General features: G+C 48.8%; 1 protein-coding gene across 4 annotated transcripts in view; it reads left to right on the forward strand.

The window, feature by feature from the left end:
* Window positions 1–23,710, forward strand: part of PTGIS (prostaglandin I2 synthase) — a 41,002-nt gene extending 17,292 nt beyond the window's left edge. For all 4 annotated transcript variants that reach the window (XM_041732874.1, XM_041732875.1, XM_041732877.1 and 1 more), the window contains 6 exons: window positions 367–518; window positions 7,869–8,050; window positions 15,516–15,684; window positions 16,667–16,848; window positions 18,042–18,193; window positions 20,264–23,710. In XM_041732874.1, coding sequence (XP_041588808.1) covers window positions 367–518; window positions 7,869–8,050; window positions 15,516–15,684; window positions 16,667–16,848; window positions 18,042–18,193; window positions 20,264–20,408 — 982 coding nt within the window. In that variant the 3' untranslated portion in view covers window positions 20,409–23,710. The remainder of the gene's footprint in view (window positions 1–366; window positions 519–7,868; window positions 8,051–15,515; window positions 15,685–16,666; window positions 16,849–18,041; window positions 18,194–20,263) is intronic.
* The last annotated feature ends 220 nt before the right edge of the window (window positions 23,711–23,930 follow it).

Below are 23,930 nucleotides of genomic sequence, written 5' to 3' on the forward strand. Positions count from 1 at the left end.
CCCTGCTGTCCCCTCAGCCACTCTGTTCCGGCCTCACCAGCCTCCTTGCAGCTCTTCAACACTGAGTTTCCTTCCTGGCTCAGGATCTTGCCCTGAGCCCCTTCTCTCTGCTCTTTGTACTCTGAGCTCCTCCCTACCTTTCATCCCTCCCATGCCCACTCCCACACCCTGCATTCCAGCCAGCTTTGTTTGTGTGCATCCCTGAGCACCAGCTGATATGTTTACTTACCTCTATGGCCTGTTGTCTGTGTCCACCCAAGAAGGGCCACTCCCGTGAGGGCTTGAGGCCCTGCCTCGGCTGCTCCGGGAGAGTTTCGCCAGGAGCATCCAAGAAGGAGTCCCTGACCCACTGTTTGCCACCTGCAGAGCTGGCTACCTGACTCTGTATGGAGTGGAAGCTCTGCCACGTACCCATGAGAGCCAGGCCCAGGACCGTGCCCACTCAGCTGATGTCTTCCACACCTTCCGCCAGCTGGACCTGCTTCTCCCCAAACTGGCACGTGGCTCCCTGTCAGCAGGTAAGCACCATGGGGGCCATAATGGGTGGTGAGGCAGACAGAGGGACTCAGAGGGGAAGCCCATACTCCAGCTGAAGGATCACAGACAACCTAGGATGGAGGATGTTCTCTTGCCCTGGGAAGCAGTGAGATCCCTGTCACTGGTCAGGGGCAGGGCTCGGGCCAGAGCTGGGGTTCCTGGTGGGTATGGCACATCTGCAGTAGGGCCTGCAGACCTTATTGTGTGTTATTTTTCTTCTATTTTTAAAGATTTTTATTATTATTTTTTTCCTGAGGTATAATTTTTATCAGAAAAGCACACGGGTCCTAAGTGCATAGCTGAGAGGTAAATCTAAATGCTTCAGGTCTTTTCCCAGTCAATATCCACCCGACAGAGGGAGCCACTGTACAGATTCCTTTCACCTCAGATTAGTTTACCTTTCTTCAACTTCCCATAAATAGAATCATACAGAGTGTGCCCTTCTGTGTCTGGCTTCTGTCACTCAGCTTCTTGTCTGTCAACTTCGGCTAGGTTGCCATATGTATTAGTAGTCTGTTTTTGTTGTGGCATAGCATTTTGTTAGAGTGATGTACCATAATTTGTTTATCTGTCCCCTGGTTGATGGATGTCTGCGTCATTCCCAGTTTGGAGCTATTGTGAATTAGGCTGTTCTTGTCCGTGTCTTTTGTGGCACACATGTCCTCCTTTCTCTTAGTTACCAGCCCTCTGCTCTTATGACATTGATCTTGCACACTGAAGGAATTGTTCTGCCCCTTGGCATGTTCATGGAACCCCATATCTAGAGTATATCCACTTGGGTTTGTGAAAATCCACCCCATTTAAAAAAATTTTTTAAAGGATTTTATTTATTTACTCATGAGAGACAGAGAGAGAGAGAGGCAGAGACACAGGCAGAGGGAGAAGCAGGCTCTCCAAGGGGAGCCTGATGTGGGACTCGATCCCTGGACTCTGGGATCATGCTCTGAGCCGAAGGCAGACACTCAACCGCTGAGCCACCCAGGCATCCCCACCCCATTTATTTTTGTGGCTACAGAGCGGGACTCAGTATTGGGTAAAGAGATTGTTGCAGGATTCAGAGCATGGGGCCATGGGATCCATTGGGCCACACTGATTTCTGGCTACTGTGTCTCAAACTTCCCTAGTGAGAAGAATCCTTTGGGACCCTTGTTAATGATACAAGCCCCCCACGGGCAGCCTGGTTGGCTCAGTGGTTTAGCACCGCCTTTGGCCCAGGTCATGATCCTGGAGACCCGGGATTGAGTCCCACATCGGGCTCCCTGCATGGAGCCTGCTTCTCCCTCTGCCTGTGCCTCTGCCTCTCTCTGTGTATGTCTCTCATGAATAAAATAAAATATTTACCAAAAAAAAAAAAAAAAAAAAAAAAGAACGAAAAACAAGCCCCCAAGCCCCATCCTGGTCTAGTTGAATCCGAGTCTCCAGGGAGGCCAGGAAATTCCATGTATGACAAGTGTTGCAGGAAGCTTGAGAAATAATGTGTGTCCTGGATTCAGACACTTGCAGCAAAACCTAGATTCAAGTCCCACTGTGGGACTTCTGGGCTGAAGACTTTGGGCAAGTTACTTCTTTTTGCCCCAGGCCCTTTCTCTGGAGGGGCAGCTAGAGACAGACTGTGATTAGGACATACTCAGCTCAGATGGCTGAAGGTGGTTTACTGGATCCTATCTAGTGTCCCTGTGCCTCAGCCATCTCATCTGTAAAATGGGGAGAACAATAGGATCTTCCTACAGGGTGACTCTTAGGAATGAATGAGGTAATGAGAAAAAAAAAAAACCCTTTTCTGTTGAGCACTTTCTATAGCCAGACACTAGGTTAAGTTTGGTTTCATTCAACAACTCGTCACCCATTTCATTTATGTATTTTTAAAAAACTATAACGTATTAGATTGTTTAAATTAAGAAACATTCTTGGGACACCTGGGTGGCTCAGGTGGTTAACTGTCTGCCTTCAGCTCAGGTCATGATCCCAGAGTCCTGGGGTAGAGCCCTGCATCGGGCTCCCTGCTCACTGGGGACTCTGCTTCTCTCTCTCCCCTCTCCTTGTTTGTGCTCTCTCTCTCAAATAAATAAAATCTTTTTTTTTTTTTAAAGAAAGAAACACTCTTGTGGTTAACAATTCAAAGATATAGACAGTAAGAGTAATAATACTCTTCCAAGCCCAATTTCCTGTGGAAACCAGTGTTAACATGATGGTATATATCCCTTCACAGTTTTGTAGGAATACTGTGTTTTACAGATAGAGACAAATATACATATCTCGAGTGTCACTGTGTGTACTTTAGAAAGGATTATGTCTATTATCTGCAACTTGATTTTTTTTGACCTAACATTATAGCTGTGTATTCTTCTCCTCAGTACAATTGTCTTCTAGCAGTGTTAGCCAATGCAATTAGATAAGAGAAATCAATTACTGGGATAAGAATCGGTCGAGAAGATGTAAAACTCTCCCTGTTTGCCAAAGATCTGCTGCTATGCTGGGAAAACCCCAGCCTCCCCTCCCGCCCCCCATGATAAAGCTAACTCAAGCAAAAAAGACTCTAGCAAAGTAGAAGGATATAAAATCAATACACAGAAGAATTGAAATATCTTTGCAGCTCTTGCTTGCCAGCTTCTAGGTAGTCATCCCCCTCCAGTGGATATCTATAATTGTTTCCTCGTGTGTGTGTGTGTGTGTGTGTTGTGTGTCTATTATACTATTTCATTGTACTTGTATCTTTTCTACCATCTGGTGATTTTATTCCTCTCTGACAGTTTCCTGGAAGTGGGTTTGCGACGTCAAAGGGCATACACATTAAAATTCTTGTTAGGGGCTTCCACATCATTTCCAAAACCATGGAGCAATTCATACGCCTGCCTGAAGGGCGGGAGTTTGCTCATTCCCCACCAGATGTTATCAGCCTTTCTGTTTGTTTGCCAATCTGATGGGCAGAGGCGGATAACTTGTTTTAATTTGCATTTCCCCACAACCTTGTCAACAAGCAGTTATCAGCCTTTAAAACCTTGACAATCTGATGGGCAAAAAAAAAGGGCATCTGGCTTTATGGGCAGTACCCTGACCACAGTGATAAAACAGCTCTTGGTGTTTCACCAGCTATTTGCTTTTCCTCTCTGAGTTGCCTCTTAATCCTTTTAGAGACAGGTCCTTGTCTTATTGAATCCTGCTACCAAGGGCTAGAAGGTTGGCATTATTAGACCCGTTTTGCAAGTAAGGAAACAGGCTCAGAGAGGTGAAGACATTTGTCAAGGATGCACAGTTGGTAGGTGGCAGGCCCAGCAAAATGAAAACTTGGTCTGATTGCAAAATCATGTGTTTAAAGCACCTGACAAGGCACCTGACACATCCCAGCACCACTTGCTTCTTCAAGAAAGAGTGGTTTCTCTGTGGCCCCTTCCTCCGTACAGACCCTCCCGAGGACCCTGGGTCATTCAGGGAGTGACCCTGGGTCATTTAGGGAGCGGCCCTGGGCTGGGTAGAGGAAGGCTGCATTTCCCAGTATGGGCAGCAGGTGGCAGTGTCGGGGAAGGTTTCTCATTTTGGCTTGAGGCTGATGTACGAAGCCACCCCCAGACCTTTTTGGGCTTGTGAGAGTGCCACCTCTTTGGAAGAGCGATTTAACAGAACCCATAAAAACAGAAATGCTGGTTCCTTTGATCCTGAACTTCCGCTACTGGGAATTATCCTACAGCAATGCTTGCACGTGTCTAGCGATGCACAAAGATATTCATAACCGCAAGTGCTGCAGACAGCCTACATGTTCACCAGTAGGGACTGATGGAATAAATTATGCATTCACATAAAGGCAAACTGTGCAACCATAAAGCGGTACGGGATAAACTGCTATAGGATGAAATGTCTTATGAAAATGGTGCAGAAGAGTGGTATATTGTGGGGTATTTTATTTTAATTTTTTCCAGTTTTATTGGGCTACACATGACACAGTATAAGTTTAAGGGATACAGCATAATGACTTATATATATTGTGAAATGAGCACCAAAATAGTTTAGTTAACATCTCTATTTTTTTTTAAGAATGTAGGAACATGGGATCCCTGGGTGGCGCAGCGGTTTGGCGCCTGCCTTTGGCCCAGGGCGCGATCCTGGAGACCCGGGATCGAATCCCACATCAGGCTCCCGGTGCATGGAGCCTGCTTCTCCCTCCGCCTGTGTCTCTGCCTCTCTCTCTCTCTCTGTGACTATCATAAATAAATAAAAAATTTAAAAAAAAAAAAAAAAGAATGTAGGAACATGTATAGATTTTTGCTTCTGAGGAGGCTGAGATGGGATGAAGATGCCCATTTGAACTCTTAGAGTTGCTTTCTTATTTTTGTGTGTGTGTGTGTGCATTATTCCTCCTCCACTATTAAAGATAGAAACATAATTTTTAAAAATATTTTATTGATTTATTCATGAGACACACACACAGAGAGAGAGAGAGAGAGAGAGAGAGAGAGAGAGAGAGAGACGCAGAGACACAGGCAGAGGAAGAAGCAGGCTCCATACAGGGAGCCTGATGTGGGACTCGATCCCGTGTCTCCAGGATCAGGCCCTACGCTGAAGGCAATGCTAACCTGCTGAGCCACCCGGGCGCCTGATGGAAACATATTTTAAAAGAATATTGACCCTTTGGGGGACCCTTAGGTCACTGAGTCTGGTACTTCTCATACAGAAGGGAATTGGGGGCAGTTAAATAGAGCCCTAAGCTAAATATTCCGGAACGTTCGTTTTACTGGATTATTTGGGAGGGGTATATTTTCTCTGAATATTGTTTTGGGTGGAAAGTCATTCTTATGTTAAAGAATCACAGAGTCTAATGCAAAAACCTAATACATCTTAAAGGGAAAACACAAGACTTTAAAGATATGTCCCTCCCTAGACTGTGCCCCCAGGTTCCTAGGGAACAGATGGGCTTCTGAAGAAAAACTTGAGAGGTATTCAAGTCTGGGCTCCTTGTTTTACAGATGGGGAGACTGAGGCCCAGAGGTAGACAGGGCTTCAGCCAAGGCCACACAGCATGGGAGGGCTGGGATTTGAAACTGCGGTGCCATTTACTAGTTACACGGTCCTGGCAGTTCTGATTGACAGCACTGAGTCATTACACTGGGGCTGATAATGTCTTATAATAATGGCAAGAGCAGAACAAGCATAACTTACCAAGCCCCTTCCAGTACCAAGTGTGTTCTGTGTTTTTATGTCCTCCTAATGAGCTAGGTTGCCTTCATTTTATAGATGGGGAAACTGAGACTCAGAGATCCAAATTATTTGCACAAGATCATCTTTCTAGGAAGGTGCAGAGCTAGGATTTCTACCTGGGTCTCCCTGGCTGCAAACTCTGTGTCCTTTATTTCACAAATTATTATTATTTTTTTCTGATTATAGAAACAGTACATGAATATATTCTCCATGGACTAACAGTTTGCTAACATTCATTGGCTTTAATAAGATAACTAGTGTTTATTAGGCCTATGCCCAGCATCGCTCTTTGTGCTTTATAGGTTAACACATTCAATTCCTGTATGACCCCTTGTGTGTTTACAGGTGTGAAAACTGAGGAGTTGAGAGGTGGGGTAGGCTTTGTTGTTGTTGAATCATTAGAGTTCTTTATATATTTTGGATATTAGACCCTTATCAGGTCTTGCAAATATTTTCCCTCATTCTGATGATTATCTTCATACTGCATTGCTTTTTAAAGTCATGCTTACAAGCTTTGTTGACAGTGATATTCAAGGTTTATAGCTGTGCTGTCAGACCTCAAAGAATGCCAGTCATTTCCAAATCTGTGTTCAATTTCTCGGTTTCCTTTAGCTATTTCATCATAGCTAATCCTGATAATCCTGATAAGCATCCAGAATGAGCAGCAGCTGGGGTTGCTTCAACACTTCCTATACCCTCCACTCACCTGTTGAAACCCTCCACGTGCCCAAGCCTCCCCCACCCCCATTCTTGCAAGAGTGGTCTGTGGTGGGACCTGGGCATCCACAGTTTCAAAGCTCCTGGGTGATTCTCCAGTTTCCCCAAAGTTCAGAAACACAGGAAGATAATGTATTGGATGAACAGTTGGGCTCATTGCTTTAAATTAAGAAGTATATCACCTGGAAAGGTCTAGAGGTTAAAGAAAAGCTTATGGAGCATATTATTTGAAACTGTAACTAAGATGCTTAAAATGTGTGTATATTTTAATATAAGTTTAGCCAATATTTCCCACTCTTTCAAATGCCCTGTAATATGCAGCCCAGTTTAGAAACATTGGGTGGATGCGTCTTCCTGAAACACTGCTTTGTGATTCCAAAAAGCCAACGAGAGAGTTTCTAGTACTTGAGAATTTTGTAACAACCCAAAGCAACATCCACTTTTCCAAGGGGTGATTTTGAAAGAACCAAGTGTCTTTTATTTGCACATACATTTGTAAATACACCATCATTTTGTAGCATTAACACAGTGTATAAATAATAAGCAGCTGGCTTCACATGCTCAATGGTCTGCTCTCGTGGGCTCATCTGGATCCGTACATCAGTTTCCACCAGTGCATGGTGCTCCAGAGCAGTGACACACCACTGTTTATTTCATGGTGACTGTCAACGGGTGATCCATAGGCCGAAGCTGGCCTTAGAGATGCATTTGTGGCCTGCACAGTGATTAACATTTCTTGCTCAGATACTAACCTTAGAAGACATGGGAAGATTCTGCATGAACATCTGGATTTTCATCTTCTTCTGAAAACTCAGTTTCTCTGGCCATGCTGGGCCATGCTCTATCGAGGTCCACGGGGCTGAGAAGAGGCCACCCCACCCGTTCCCCATGGCCCCTTCTTGGCCCTCCTCCCTCATTTACTTTCCCTGCCTTCCCTGGAGGTAGTCAGTGTGAAACCCTTAGATCCATCTGTCCCTTCTTGGTGTCTGTTAGGTTATTTCCCAGTGTCTCCTGAATGCAGCTGTGCTAAGTCTGCTCATAGGGTCTCCATGTGCATGCTCGGGCTGGCATTGCTTGGGATTTGGAACCCAGGAAGAGAGGATGCTACTCAGTGTCACTCAGTGTAGTGCCTTCCCCTACTGTGTAAGAAACACCATTCACTGAAGGCATACCGATTGAGTATAGACTGTGGGCCAGGTGCTGGAGACACAGAGCGAAATAAAACAGACAAGGTTGCTCACTCCTGTCCACTGGGGGAGAGACAGGTGGTAACAGGTCAGCATTTAAAGGCCTTCCCCAGAGCCTCTTTCCCTGCCCCCAGGAGTGACTCCTGGAAGACCGTTGGCCCTAGGGGACATAGGGCTGGGAGGCCCTGGCCTGAGGGTGGCCCCATAACCCCCACCCTCTGTGCTCTGCCCCTGTAGGGGATAAGGACCAAGCGTGCAGAGTCAAAGGTCGCTTGTGGAAGCTGTTGTCACCAGCCAGGCTGGCTACACGGGCCCACCGGAGCAACTGGCTGGAGAGTTACCTGCTGCACCTGGAGGAGATAGGCGTCTCGGCGGACATGCAGGCCCGGGCTCTAGTGCTGCAGCTCTGGGCCACACAGGTGGGCATGGGTGCATGACCGGATGGGGGCCCACAGGTGTGGTTGTGCATGTGAGTGCATGAGTGTCTGCCTGTGTGTGCTGTCAGGCACACCCACGCCTGTGCATACGAGTGTGCATGTGTGCGTATGTGCATTTGTGAATTTGTGAGTGTTGGTCTACATGAGCATGGGGGTGGGTATGTGAACATAGAGACCCAGCCGTCTGCCCAGTTCCCTGACTTTCCAAACTGTCAGACCGTTATCATCAAAAGGATCGCTTATTCAGTATTCATTTAATTTGGAAAAATGTCAAACTTAGAGAAGAGCTGTGTGAATAGTTTAACAAACATGTATATAGACTTCAACTTGATTTCCCAGTTTTGAACATTTGACCATGTGTGCTTTCTCTCTCTCCCTCCTCCTCTTCTCTCTGTCCTATAATTATTTTACTGAACCATTTGCAAATAAGTTGCAGACATCATGGCTCTTTAACCCTAATTACTTGAGTGTAAGTTCCTAGGAGCAAGAATTTTCCCTTCTGTGACACAGGACAATGATTACATTCAGGACAATTAACCTAGATGCAGGATCAGCCTGTAATCGGCAGTCCCTATTTCAGTCTTGCCAATTGTCCCAGTAATGTCCTTTATGGCTCGGCTTGGTCCGACATCAGTCCAGGATCACACGGTACATTCAGTCATTCTGTCTTTTGGGTTTTCTTTAATATGGAGCAGCTTCTGTGCCTCTCATTGTTTTTCGTGACCTTGACATTTTTGAAGTATGCAGAACAGTCATTTTGAAGAATTATTTAAAAGTTCCTTTGAGAACTTACCATAGGCCTCAAAGACCTGCTTTTGTTGCTGGTGTTTTAGCTGGCTGTGGGGAGGGGGAGGGGGCAGACAGTCACAGAAACACATACAGGCTGATTTAAATGTGGATATGCAGGATGTAAAATAGAGTCACAAATAGATCCTGGAGGTCCACTGGAGCCAAGGTGGTTGGGGAGGCTTCTCTGAGGAGATATTTGGCTGATAAGAAAGAGCTGAAGTTGGGAGCTTGGTGGGGATGTGGGAATAGAGCCTTCTGGTGTGGAAAGGCCCTGAGGTTGTATCGTACCCAGTGTTTGAGCAATAGCAGGGAGTTGAGTGTGGCTGAAGCAGAGTAAGGGGCAAGGGGCTGGGAGCAAGGGAGGAGATCGTGGGGAGCATGTGGGTCCCAGTAAGTAAGGACTTGGGATTCTTCTCTGGGTGAGGTGGGAGCCCTGGGAGTGTTCTAAGCAGAGGAGGGACAGGATCTGAGGAGCAAAGGCAGAAGCAGGGATGCCAATGAGGAGACAGTGGTGGTAAGACCAGGTGCTGGCCATGGAGGTGATGGGGAAGTAGATGGATTCTAGAAACAGAGAAGACAGGGCCAATGGATGTGGTAATGGACCGGATATCGGAGTGAGAGAAAGAGGGCTCACAATGCAGGATGCGGCTTCTCGAGACCTGGTTCCTGTCCATTCCTGGACCCCAGAGTCCCACCCCTTCTCTTGGCCCCTCCCCAGCAGTGACAGCTGCACAGACTGACGTTTCTGGGTACTTCCCTTCCCATCGACTTGCAGCTTATTTTTAGTTTTCTCTCAGAGCCATTAACTGTCCTTGCAGGCAAAGGCTGGCAAGGGGCAAGGGCTGGGTTTAATCAGCAGGTGGAGCCCCATTAGTGCCTAATAACATATTTATGGGCAGAGACTTGGAGTTCTAATCTGCCCCCAGAATCCATTGCAGAATGACCTCTGTCAGCAGAACTGGATGCTGGCTTGGGGGCTTGAGTGGCAGAAAGTCTAGGGAACAACTTTTGGCGGGGCTGGGAGAACTGAGCACGACTTGGGGACAGGACATCCTCTGACTGTGAGTCATTGGCAGCGTGCGGAATTCAGGCAGGTGGGAAGACACTTCGAGACCTTGAGTCTTAAGAACAGGAGCAAGATAGTAGCCCCTTAGTTTCAGGCAGGCGCAAGCTCTGTGATCAACCTGCCTGCCTTTGAATCTTGACTGTGCCACTCCCTGGCAAATTAGTCACTTAAATTCTTGGTGCCTCAGTTTACTCAACAGTAAAGTGAAGACAGCAGTCCCTTCCTCAAGGCATTGTGACAAGGAAGAGAGAAGGGATGATATAAAGCCTGTAACCATGCCCAGAGATAACTTGAGCTCAGGAGACATGTTCAACAAATACTTAGCGAGGGATCCCTGGGTGGTGCAGCGGTTTGGCGCCTGCCTTTGGCCCAGAGCGTGATCCTGGAGACCCGGGATCGAATCCCACGTCGGGCTCCCAGTGCATGGAGCCTGCTTCTCCCTCTGCCTGTGTCTCTGTGCCTCTCTCTCTCTGTGACTATCATAAATAAATAAAAATTAAAAAAAATACTTAGCGAGGGCCCACTGTGTGCTGGGCACCATTCTAGAACCTGGGGATAAAGAGCAGTGAGCAGACCAAAGATCCCTGCTCTTAAGGAGCTGATATTCTGGGAGAAGACCATTGATATACAAGTAAGCATATAAAATATAGTCAAGTTGCATAAAGAATCGATAAAGAAGGGGAAAGAATAGCAGAGGAGAATGGGGAAGGGCTACTTTATATAGGGTGGTCAAGGAAGGCCTGGAAAGGGACGGAGGGGAGCCATATAGATACATAGGATGAAGACATCTGAGCAGGGGGTACAGCAAGTGCAAAGGTCCTGAGGTGGGGATGAGGGTGATGTGGTAGAGAGACAGCAGGTGGCAGACCAGGCAGGGCCCTATGAGCTTTGGGGAGGACTTTGGCTTTTACTCTGAGAAAGGAATTCTTTGAGAGCTCTGAACAGAGGAGCAACATGGCCTGCCATCTGCTTTGGAGGGATCATTCTGGCTACATTACTGAGAATCAGCTGTAGAGGAAGAAGTGGAGGCAGGGAGACCAGAGACAAGGCCACTGCAGTATCCAGGCAAGAGAGGATGGTGCTGGACCAGGGTAGGCGCAGAGGCCCAGAGGGAGAATGAGTGCATTCTGGACACATTTCTAGGTAGAGCCATCAGGATTTGCTGCTGGGTGGGACATTGAGAGAGGGCACCAACGAGGATGCCTCCAGGTTTTGGTCTGGGCAACAGGAAGGATGAAGATGCTGAAACAGATGAGCAAGGTGGTGGAAGGGGCAAGCCTGGGGGAGGAGGTCAGAGGGCTGGTTTTGGGTGTCCTGAGTTTGAAACTGAGAACTGTGTGGAGGGATAGGGGGGTACACCTGGAGTAAGGAAGAATCTAGAGTTGAGGGTGCAGGTCCAGGGAGGGAGATGTGCATTTGGGAGTTGTCAGGGTGGGAGTGGGGTTGGCAGCCACTGGACTGGAGACTGTCGGGGCTCGAGTGGATGGAGAAGGGGCCAAGCCCTGGGCCTCTCCAGCCATGGGGGTCGGGAAGATGGGGAGGAGTCCACACAGGAGACTGGGGAGGAATGGCCAGGGGGCTGGAGGCTGGGGTGGGGGACTGGGAGGGAGGCCCCCCAGAGGCCAGGTGCAGGAAGAGTTCCACAAAGTGGCAAAATGGTATGGCTGTGATTGCTCATGTCAGATCAGAGTGCGGTCAGGAGTGATGTCGGAGGGGTCAGCAGAGGCTCCAGCATCCAGGGGCCTAGAGGGCCACCCAGTGGGCTGCAGTCCAAGGTGCAGAGGCTGGCTCTGAGGGGACCAGGTGGGCAGAGAGAGGAGTTCATGACAGTTTAGGCTCCCCTCCTAATTCTGAGCCTTTAGGCAGTGGGCAAACATGTTGATCCTGAAACCAAAAAAAAATTTTTTTTATTAAGACTTTATTTATTTATTCATGAGAGACACAGAGAGAGGCAGAGACGCAGGCATAGGGAGAAGCAGGCTTCCCATAGGGAAACCCGATGTGGGACTTGATCCCAGGACCTCAGGATCACGACCTGAACCGAAGGCAGACACTCAACCACTGAGCCACCCAGGTGTCCCCCCGCAAAAAATTTTTTCATCATAAAAAATGAAAAATCATCTATGATCTCCCATCCTTCAGCTCTACTTTCTTCTGTGGTGGCTCCAGCCCCAGATGGGCTTCCCCAGATGGTGGCAGTGAAGGCCACCAGCGGCTCCTGGCAGTTGGGCAGTCCCCGCGGAGGAGGGCTTCTCCTTCCCTGGGATTCCCATAGAAATCCCAACTCTGATGCTCATTGGCCCAGCTGGGGTCACACGTCCCCTCTGAGAGCATCACTCAGAGTGGCCTAGCCTGGGGCACGTGGCCACACCTGAGGTCTGGATGGGGTGGGTCAGCCCCAGATGATCAGAGTGAAGAGGAGGTAGTTCTTAGAAGGAGAATGGGCGAGGGAGTGAATGCGGGGCAGGCAGGGCTGTGGGGGTCCCCCAACCGTACTGATATGTGGTGAGGTGGCCACAAAAGTGGTGCATAGGTAGTCACCGGGTGCTCAACTGAAGCACTTTGGGTGCCCCCTGGAGGTCAGCTATGACCATTCACAGAAAAAGTAGAGCACCAAGAAGATGCTCCAGGGTGAATGACTTTGGCTGCAGGGGTAGGGAATGAGGCTAGAGGGACATGTCCTCCTGGGTAAACTGAGGCAAGGCCCTTACAGGAGAAAGCTCAATTTCCAGGGTAGTGAATTCAAGATCTCTTGTAGTGGGGGAATCACATGCACACATGCACACTCACGTCTGTGCAGTTGGGTGGAAGACAGTCTTTGCCACCTCCCTAACTTGCCACAGCTTTTTCCCGAAAGCAGAGATCACTGAGCAGCCTCACGCACCCCTCCCACTTCATAATTAATCAGCGGTGGCTCCTGTTAGACTGTCCGGGCGAGATAAAATGGCCTTTGCATTGAGTTAACCCAAGGCTGAATTATTTATCACCTACCCTCCTGTGCCTATTTAAGTGATGGACAGCGAGTGACCTTGCTTGCCTCTGCTGGTCCTCAGGTGCTGGAGGAAATCGCAGAATGTCCAAGTTCCCCCTTGTTCTCGGACAGGGTGGGGAGGGGGAGGAAGAGTGCTGGGAGAGGAAACCACTCTGAGCACCTACTCTGTGCCCAGCATGTGGAGGTCGCCTGTATCCAGTCTCAGTGGACCCTTGTGGCCACCCCAGAAGTGAGCAGGTTATCCCCATTTTACCAAGAGGAGGCTCTTTTTTTTTTTTTTAAGATTTATTTATTTTAGAGAAGGGGGCAGTGAGGGGCAGAAGGAGAGGGAGAGAGAGTCTTAAGCAAACTCCACTCTGAGTGTGGAGCCCAACACAGGGCTCGATCCCATGACCCTCAGAAGGGAGGTTCTGAGACCCAGGGTGGGAAATGACTTACCCAGAGTCACAGAAAGTGGGGAGCTGGGATTTGAACCCAGCTCTGCCTGGCCCAGTCCAAGGTTCTGCTAGCCCACCTCCCAGGCTGCCTCGGGACATAGATGTTTACTCGACAAATGCCATTGAGCCCCTGCCGTGTGCTGGGCCATGAGTTGGGACTAGGGAGCCCTTGGTTTTCCTTTTCAGTGAAAGGGATGATAGTGGTGCCTGCTTGAGGGGAGGATTGAGTGAGGAGACGTGGCACCTCCTTGGTGCTGAATTCACAGTAGCTGAAGACAAAAACCAAAATCTGTGTCACCATCATTGATGCCCTGGTGCATTTGTTTGCTACCTTTTTCTGCACATTTTCTTCTGTGATGAGGATCATGCAGTCTTTAAAATCCCAAGTTTTAATTTTACTTAATATTATGTCCTGAGCATTTCTCCTTGTCATTGCAGATCACTATAAAAATACTCATTTTTGTTTTGCTTAAAAATACTGCATCCAGGGGCGCCTGGGGGGCTCAGTCGGTTAAGCATCCGACTCTTGATTTTGGCTCGAGTCATGATCTCGGGGTCATGGGATCCATCCCCATGTTGGGCTCCATGCTCAGTGAGACATCTGCTTGAGGATGCTCTCTGTCCCATTCCCTCTGCTCCTCGCCCCTCTTTTCCTCTAAAAATAAATAAATCTTTTTTTAAAGTACTGTATCCATTTTTAAAAATCAGTTTAAAAAGACATATGCAGTGAAAATCAGTATCCCCCCAACCCATCCTCGCAGTTTGTGTCCCAGAGGCTCCTTCTAGAGATGGCCTGTGCTGCATCATGTGATCACTCTGCAAACATACACACCAATGGGAGCACAGGGAACCCCTGGTCCACGTCGTGCTTCCGTGCATCTTGGCTACCATCCCGTCGGTACACACAGAGCCAGTGCCTTTTAATGACTTCTGTGTCGTCATCCTGAGGATGGATCATCCTTGATCTCATTGATCTATTGATAGACATTGAGGATGCTTCCAGTCTTTTTGTTGTTATGTCAGCACCGTGATCAATATCCTCCTGCAAATGTCCTTTGGTCTGTGTCCAATTATGTCTGTAAGAGAATTACTGGGGAAATACGTTATCAAGATTGGACGGTGGGGCAAAAATCTTGCCCCAACTCGAGGCAAGTTGGTATTTCACCCATTCCTGGAGCTCGTTTCTGGGACCCCCACACATGTTTTAGCCACACGCTAAACACCTGAATATTAAAACGTTCCACTAGGCTGAAGTCTTGGAGCAAGAAATTTTATTCATTTTCCTAATTACTGAACTATTGGGAATTTTTATGTAATTTTTGTTCAAGAAATGACTAGCTTTCACAGTCCTCGTTGATGATGGCTTCTTTGCTTCATACATACACAATACTCAAATACTTGAAAGTCAATGTCCAGATGTTACATCACTTTGCTATTGTTGTGTACCAACCAACCACAAAGACCCAGTGGCACACACTGATGAGCAATGATTTAACTCACGTGTCTGTGGGGCTGCTGGGTGTCAGCTGCTCTAGGCGAGGTCAGCTGGACAGCCAGCCCTGCCACACATGTCTCACATCCTCCTCGTGGGACCGCAAGCCAGCTGGGCAGGTAGAAACACACAAGGTCTCTTAAGACCTGGACTTAATGCTGCTACTCTGTCAGTTGTGCTTCATTCCTTTGGCCAAAGCAGTCACAGATTGACAGAGCTGGGGAAATACACTCTGCCTCTGAAATGGGAGAAAGGAAGTGCCAAGTCCGTGGTAAGGGGCATGGGTACAGGGAAGGGTGGAGAATTGGGGCTGAGGACACAGTTATCCTCAAATGTCAACCATAATCTTAACAGAAACACCTTGTTCCCTACTTCTGACACTTCTTTGCTGACTAGCTGTGAAGATTACCCATGTGAGCTCAGATCAATGATTTTGCTCAAGGTCAGGGATGCCAAGAATAGCCCTGAATTAGGCATTGGGCTACACCAAAGCCCCAGAGTGTATTTGGGCCACGGCCGGAGCTGAAGATAAACATGAGTCATGCCTAGATGTTTGGCAGGTGTGGGAACCTCTCTGCCTTGGCCACAGCTGTGTCTGTGGCACAGACACATCAGCCGTCACCCCAGGCCTGCCCTCTTGTGGGTATAACAGCGGCTCCTTCTCATTGCAGGGGAATATGGGACCTGCTGCCTTCTGGCTTCTGATCTTCCTCCTCAAGAATCCTGAGGCCTTGGCTGCTGTCCGTGGAGAGTTCGAGCAGCTCCTCTCCAGAGCAGAGCAGCCCATTTCACAGATGACCACCCTCCCCCAGAAGCTTTTGGACAGCATGCCTGTGCTCGGTGAGAGGGACAGATTCTCCAAATTAGCCCCAAAGACTGCGTCACTGTGGGCGTCCTAAGCCTTTCCCAGCATGGTATCCCATCGTGCACGATCCATCAGCGTCCTCTGACCTAGGGTCCCCCAGACCTCCTATCTTCTTAGACCTGGCATCTCTATGCCTCTGTCTCAGCTGCTCAGGACTCATGGACTCAGTAAATTTGTGGTTGCAATTGGCAGAAAACCTAACTTAAACTGGCTGAAGCAGAAAAAGGACTTTTTGAGGGCATTAACTGAAAAGTTCAGACGTTACTAGCTTCAGACACAGGTGGACCCAGGTGCTGTAGCAGCATCATCAGGACTCAGTGCTCCCTCTGTCAGCCCTGCTCTGCTGGGTTGGCTCTGGTCTCAGGCCCACAGGTTAGCCACCAACGGGTCTAGGCTGACGTGCTATCAGCCCCATGAGGGTGTGCCGCTCTGCAACATTCCTACCCAAAGTCCCAGGAATGTGTCTTATTGGCTCTCTTTGAGTTATATGCCCATCTTGAACCAATGTCGGGGTGCAGAGGGTTGGGATGCTCTGATGGGCCAATCACACACAGCCCATGGAATCGGGAGTGAAGTCAACAGCCCAACCTCTGAGAGTGAGAGAGGGGTGATCCCCAGAAGAAAACCAGGGAACTATTCCCAGATGAGGAATATAAGCCGGGCAGATAGGAACAACCAATATTGATGGCCCTGCTTTCCCCTAGTCTCCTCTGATATCTCCCTGGCTCCCACAGCCCCTCACAAGTCTCTTAGAGTCAGACCAAACCCTCACATCCAAGGTCTGAGGACCATAGTAGTCGTATCTCATCACTTGGCCTTTTTTGGCCTCACTGTGTGATGATGGACAAGTTATGTACCCTCTCTGAGCCTGCCCACCTTCCTAAAATGAGGGCTGGGGGTGGCATTTGAGTGTGTGAGAGGACAGCTGCTGACGCTTCCTGGTACCTGCCTGTGCAGATAGCGTGCTGAGTGAGAGCCTCAGGCTCACCGCTGCGCCCTTCATTACCCGGGAGGTCATGGTGGACCTGGCCATGCCCATGGCAGACGGGCGGGAGTTCAGCCTGCGACGTGGAGACCGCCTCCTCCTCTTTCCCTTCCTGAGTCCCCAGAAAGACCCAGAAATCTACACAGACCCAGAGGTGAATTACATACTAGGGACCACAAGGGTGGGGGTGGGGGGAATCAGTGGCTTTGGCTTTTAGCCAGATCTGAGTGGCAGCCCACTCCTGCTCTTTGTTTGCTGTGTGGCCGTGCCCAGATTACTTCACCTCTCCATGTCTCTGTTCTCTCCCCTGTGAAATGGACCTGCCTCACAGGGTTGTCAGGAAGATTAAATGAGAGCATGTAAGAAAGGCCTTAATAGTGCCTGGCACATGTGGAGTGCTTTGTAAGTGATAGCTGAGCAATTTCCCTATTTTGGGAATGTTACGACGTCAGCTCCTCAACACTTTTCTCTCTCCCTGGACTTTGAGATGGGTCAGAATTTTACAATTTCTAACAAATTTGGGTGTTTACTATGTGCCAGATCCATCACCCTACCTATCTACCCACCCATGCACCCATCCATCAATTCACCCATCCATCAAGCCACCCATCCATCAAGCCACCCTTCCACCTCTATGTCCACTGGTGCATTCATTTATCTTACCACCCATTTTTCATTCATCTCCCACTCTTTGCCCTGTGCTCAGATACAATCTTCACTTTACCATTCTACAATGTAACCAAAGGAAATTGGCATCCTCTTTTTTAAAAATATATTTTTTAAGTAATCTCTATGCCCTACATGGGGCTTGAACTCAGGACCCAGAGATCAAGAGTTGCATGCTCTACCAATGGAGCCAGCCAAGTGCCTCTAAAAATAATTTTTATTTTTAAATTTAAACTGCCTAAGTAATATATACTTATGAAATAGAAATATACAGACACATGTGTTTAAAAGTAAAATTTTTTCTTTATTCCCTTTACTCTCCAGTTCCACAGAATTTATCCTTTAAATTATTGTTACTCCTTAACAGATACACACACAACACACACACATACAAATAGATAGATGTATGGACAGGATCACACAATACGTGCTATTCCGAACTTGCTTTTTTCGCTCAACAACCAGTCTAAAAAATTCTGTGTGAGTACACACAGACCAAGCTCAACCTTGTAAATAGCCACCATAATTTTTGAACCAATCCCCTATTGATTGACCTTTACATTGTTTTCAGCTTTTCCCTCTTATAAATAAGACTTCGAGGAACATCCTGACACAGTTTTCTTTGGGCCTGGGTGTTGTGGGGGTGGAGTCAGAAAGTCAGAAACCTCCTTCCTGTTTCAGGTGTTTAAATATAACCGATTCCTGAACTCTGATGGGTCAGAGAAGAAAGACTTTTACAAGGACGGGAAGCGACTGAAAAATTATAGCATGCCGTGGGGAGCTGGGCACAACCAGTGCCTGGGGAAGGCTTACGCCATTAGCAGCATCAAACAGTGAGTGTGTGGGGGTGGGGGGGTGCGGGCCTGGCGGGGGAGGCTCCTGCTCCAGCTGGTTGGCTCATGCCCTCCTCTCCAGAGCCCAAGGGTTCTCAGCCAGGAAAATGGGCAGAGGCTCCAAACAGCCCATGAGCCACCTCTTGCCCACAGATCTGTTTATTCATGTTTTTGAAAAGGTGTGCTAACTTTTAAGAATCAGAAGATCTCACATAAAAGCCAGATTTCTGATGTCTTTGAAATAATCAGATCTGGCAATGAGCTCTTCCCTCCAGACCTGGTGTCCAAATACCAAACACTGGACACCCTGTGCAGCTGACCATTGCTGTCCATTTGCAGCTGCTGTGCATGTTCAGAACCCCCTCGGCAGGAACTGGCCCAATGTCATTGTTCCCTCTTGGTTATTTATTTATTTATTTATTTTAGATTTTATTTATTTATTCATGAGAGACAGAGAGAGTCAGAGACACAAGCAGAGGTAGAAGCAGGCTTCCTGTGGGAAGCCTGACGTGGGACTGGATCTCAGGACCCCAGGATCACAACCTGAGCCAAAGGCAGATGCTCAACCACTGAGCCACCCAGGTGCCCCACCCCTTGGTTATTTTAATGCCTGTGCACTCAAGTGCCTTATAAATTCTCTTCCCTGGATCCCAAGAGCCTCGGCCCCCAGATCTCGGATGCTAGATGCTTAGCACAGTGGTGGCACCTAGCATCTCCCTTCACTGTTGCGCAACCCTGCTCAGTAGGGGTCAGTCCAGTACTGACTCAAGAGGTCAGACCATTTGCCACCAGGACCATGCACCTGGATGAAGGGAGGCGCCAGAATCCAAATCCAGGTGTGGGTACAGAACTCCCCACCCTGTATCACCTCATTCTCCAGCATCCTACAGCTTCAGAGCTGGGAGGGACCCATCCCGTTTCTTTGACTTTCTTTGACTAGATGGGGAAACTGAGGCCCAGACTGGGAAAGAAACTTGATGAGGCTCAAGAGGCAGAGCTCAGTTTGCCTAGCTCCGCGATCAAGGGCATGGACTTCGCTCTATTGTCGTCTTCCCTCTTCTCCATGTAGAGCATCCTTGCCGTGTGCTTAGTTCCTCACTGGCACCTGGGTGGCAATGGGGGTGGCGGAGGGGTGTTTGCTGGTCGAAGATGCAGTCCTAACCCTACAGACACAGGCAGTGGGGAGTAAGATCAGGCAGGCAGGCAGGAACATCCCATAGGTCACATCAGGTGGGGCTGCCACCACATATGCTGGCACCCTGATTACATCTGGCACGTGGCTCATTTGCTCGTCAGGACAGTTTTCCCGCAGAGGACAGTTTTCCCACAGGCGGCAGTGAGAGGTCTTGGTGCAGGGGTGCCTTTCCCCAGTCTCACAAGGGCAACCACTGACCAGAGTAGACAGTAAGGGTTCTAAGAGCTGAATGGGGAGGAACATGGTCTTGGGGAGTCAGAAAGTGTCACTGAGTCAGGCTATGCTGCTGTAACAAATGACCCCCCCCCCCCCCGATCTCAGTGGCCTGTGACAACAGGGGTTTAGTTCCCACTCACAAAGTGGGCTGTGGGTTTAGGGGGCCTCTCCCCTCCATACACAGACTCAGGGGTGGGGCTCATTCCATCTACCTGCTCCACCACCACAACTCGTGGTACACACAGCTGTCAGGCAGAGAGCACACCGAGAGTCCCCTCCATACACAGACTCAGGGGTGGGGCTCATTCCATCTACCTGCTCCACCACCACAACTCGTGGTACACACAGCTGTCAGGCAGAGAGCACACCGAGAGTCTCATGCCAATGGAGCGATCTTTGGTGTGGAGTCGACACTTGTCACTTCTGCTCACACGCTGACCAGCAGCACTCGTCGGCAGGCCTCCTAGCCACAGATGTGGAGTTGCTCATGGACTTTGGCTGGGCAGCAATCACCTGTGCTCTCTTTCTCTTCTGCTCCCACTTTTCCCAAAGTGAATGCTGGGGTCAGACACAAGAGGAAGCCTTTGCCTTCCTGCCTTATTCCAGAGAAGCCTCTGGGTCTTCCAGTCTTGCACACCTTCAATGCCATCTCTCTGCAGATTCGTGTTCCTTGTGCTGGTGCACTTGGATCTGGAGCTGATCAACCCAGACGTGGAGATCCCAGAGTTCGACCTCAGCAGGTACGGCTTCGGGCTGATGCAGCCGGAACACGACGTGCCTGTCCGTTACCGCACTCGACCATGAGCTCCAGGAGCAGACAGGGCTTCACACACTTGCCTCCACCCAGCCAGCCCCCCATCACCCAGCTTCCCATGTCTGCGTCTGCCCTGGGTGCAGGAGCTTTGAACACCCAATGAGGCCAGCATGACCACTTTCCTGATTTTTTCCTAGAAGGCTGTGTCTGGTGGAGGGGAATGAAGGCAAGGTGAGAGGAGGAGGATGGATAAAGGACACCAAAAGCTCTATGAATTAATTGTCTGCTGCTATGGTTGAGTTCCAAAATGAGTCTCTTTCTGCTCCCAGCTTCCCTTGTTCCCTCCCCCGCAACCCCTTACCCCCACCTTATGATATCCACAAAAGCTGGGGCAGGCAGGGCAGAAGCAGGAGTCCCTACTGCTTTGCCCTAGCTCCCCAAGGTGCCAAGTCCTTGATGATGCAGTGGTCCAGGCCCCAGCCAATCAAAGCAGATGCTGGCCATGAAAGAGTCAGTCATGACCTCACAGGGTATCTATTGAAATAAGCTGTGTCCCCAAATTATTATTAAACTAGCCAACACCAAGGGAGTCCCTTGGAATATCTCTTCCCTGGGTGCCCCATTCACTAGACACTTCCCTCATCTCTCCATTCACATCAACACTTGAGAAAATTCAGCAAGGTTTTCCCAAAGGCTAATGCAAAGGTGGAGATCGTGAGTCCCCTCCAAAGACTGGGCTCTGAGTAGAAGTCTCTGTTCTAGACGTATGCACTACAGATGGGAGAGCTTTCCCAGTGTCGGGTCTTGAGTAGGAAATAAGAAAGGCAACCCCAACAGGATGGCCCCGATGGAAGGAACCAGCCAGGGCTCCTTGGAATGGTCAAGCCAAAAAAAAAAAAAAGAGGTTTTGGTGTTCTGCATCCTAGCTTGGAAGCTCCAGCTGTAGCATGATCCATTGGCAGACCTGTTTTGTTTGGCTTACACTTCTGAAAAAATATATTAGTTGTTATGTCATCTTTGAGAGAGTTCATTTAAAATGTCCAGCTTCTCTTGAAAACTTGGAAGATCTGGCCACACTGAGCCTGTATTCCCAAGAGCAACTGTTGGCCACAGCTGAGCAGCAGCCCATTCCCTTATCCAGGGAGAGTGCATGCTGCCTCACTAGGGTTTCCACTTGGTGGAAATTGTTCTTCCTGCTTCTCTATTCACAATCCCTCCTGGCCCTGAAGGCATTCCAGTTTGAGAATCCAGGTCTAACTCTTAGGAGCGATACTGTAGGAGGTGTCAGGAACCTACTCATTTGTCCTCAGACCAGTGGTCCAGGACCATCTTGGATACACTATCTTGGATAGTGGATTTTGATCCACTATCTTGGATACACTGCTGTTTAAACAAACAGATCAAGGATGAAAACTTGCCTTTTTATCAGCCCTAGGGGGGAAAAAAAACAGGTCAGAGAGAAAAACTGCCTGGAAACCTTTATTATGATGTTAGGTAGTATTATTCAAGTTAGGTCCTGTTTATTGAGGACCCTCTAAATGCCTGTGACAGGAGCAGTTTAGATACAGGATTTGTGCTTCTCGCTGCATCTCTGTGAAGAGAGGACGGTGACGCCTTTATAAGATGAGGAAACGGGTTCAGAGAGGTAACGCGATGGTAGGATTTGGCGGAATTATGGTCCCAGTACCACATGCTAGATGGGCAGCTCTGCGTTCCTGGGTTCGGGGGTGGTGGAGGGGCGGTTCTGTTTCGCATCGGAGGGCTGAGGAGCCAGAGGCACCCATGGCTGGCTGCATCCCCCGAGGCCCAGGCATATGGATGCACACATAGCTCGGTCCCTGTAGCCTTAGCTGGAAGGAGGATGGAGAGGCCTGAGATCTCTGAATGTTCCAGGGGCTGATCTCTGCTCGGAGCAGCGCCTGGGCTTGGGGGCTTCCCTGGCCCTCAGCCTCCAGGCACCCCCAGGATTCCCAGACAGACACTGTGATTGGCAGGAGGCAGGATATCCCCAGGGAAACCCATCTTCACGCCTGGGTGACCCCCGCTGCCGCCTGCTTCTTAACTCTGCAGGAAATCAGTGTTGGCAGCCTTCTGTGGGAGGACGGGAGCCGGTTTCCATGGCAACCGTAGCTGCCTCCTGGCTTGGAAGGGAAGGAAGAAGGCTGGCAGAAATAGATGCAGGAAGATCTCTCGTGCAAGGCTGTACCCCAGTGTGCTGGGGAAAAGCCCTTATCTTCCCCCTGCCAAACCACGGTGGCCCTGTCACTGGGACTAGATTCTCACCTATATTCCCAAAAAGGCCAGTTCCTTTTAAAGGTGGCACCTCCTTGGAGCCACAGATATTAGGAAGAGATGGTTCTCCCACCAGGCAGCCCCAGCTGGTACCAGAGATATTGAAGTAGAGCTGGGGGGACGATGCTTTAAACCCTCCCTTATTTTAATCTTTATTCTCCCCTCGCCCCCCTGCCCCCGTTTTCTTTCTTCTTTTAAAAAAAATCACTATAAATATAAGGTACAGAGTAAAGCAGGAGAGATGAGTGTGCTAGCTCCTTGCTACAGGTTACTTAGGAAGGTACCCGGACATCATTGTATTTCTTCATACTTTGCTTTAGAATCAAAATTGCAGGACACGTGTCAGAAATGCTCTTAGGTCGACCTAACGAAGTGTTTCCTCCCTATTGGCATGATTATGGTTTTGTTTTTGCTTTACTTTGTATTGTATTTACCAGATATTTTCCTTTAAAACAGACTCATTGTTTAAACTTTAAATTTGCTTAAAAGGGGAACTTTATTCCACCACTGCCAGTAAGGGACAACATGTATCACTCGCTGCCAAAAATAGAAAGTGGCTGTGAAAAATACATTTGCTGGGGGGCAGGGTGGTGGTGGGACGGCCTCCTTGCCCGTGTCGCCAAGGCTCAGAGACTGAGCTCTGTCTCTTCTGTTAAAAAATGAGACAAGCAAGTGTTGCAGAGGCGTTACAGCCAGGCCAGCACCACCCCGAGACTTTCTCTTGGACAGTCCTGGGCAGGAAGAGGAGTAAGCTGCTCACTGCAAGTCCCAGCGCCACCCAGGGTCTTCTCCTGTTGCCAGCTGGCCCTGCCCACAATGAGCTGGGGACATCCCACCTGCCCATTCTCCAGATGGAGAAACAGGCTCTGGGAGTTGAAGTGTCTTGCCAAAGTCCTTGATCTTGGTGTGTGTGTGTGTGTTGTTTTTTAAAAATAAACACAATGTTTTGGGAGTAGCAGTGATGATTATGCCTTGCTGTTTTAATAAAGAATTCTATTTTCATATAATATTGTTGAATGGAAATGTGCTGAAATGTATTAAACCATCCTTGTTTATGGAACTGCCTCTGAGTGTGATTTAGGTGGAGAGTCGGCCATGTCCGGAATGGCGAGGCGGGTTTCTGGGAAGAGAGCACAGAGCACCTACTGTGTGCCAGCTTTGGGACAGGGACTTTAGAATCAAGTCATACCTCCAGCATCCCTCTGTATATATTATTAGCCATTATGATAGATGAAGAAACTGGTAGTTAGAGAGGTGAAGTGGCTTGCCCAAGATCACGT

The sequence above is a fragment of the Vulpes lagopus genome, chromosome 18 (genome assembly GCF_018345385.1).
Source record: "Vulpes lagopus strain Blue_001 chromosome 18, ASM1834538v1, whole genome shotgun sequence".
Taxonomy (NCBI): domain Eukaryota; kingdom Metazoa; phylum Chordata; class Mammalia; order Carnivora; family Canidae; genus Vulpes; species Vulpes lagopus.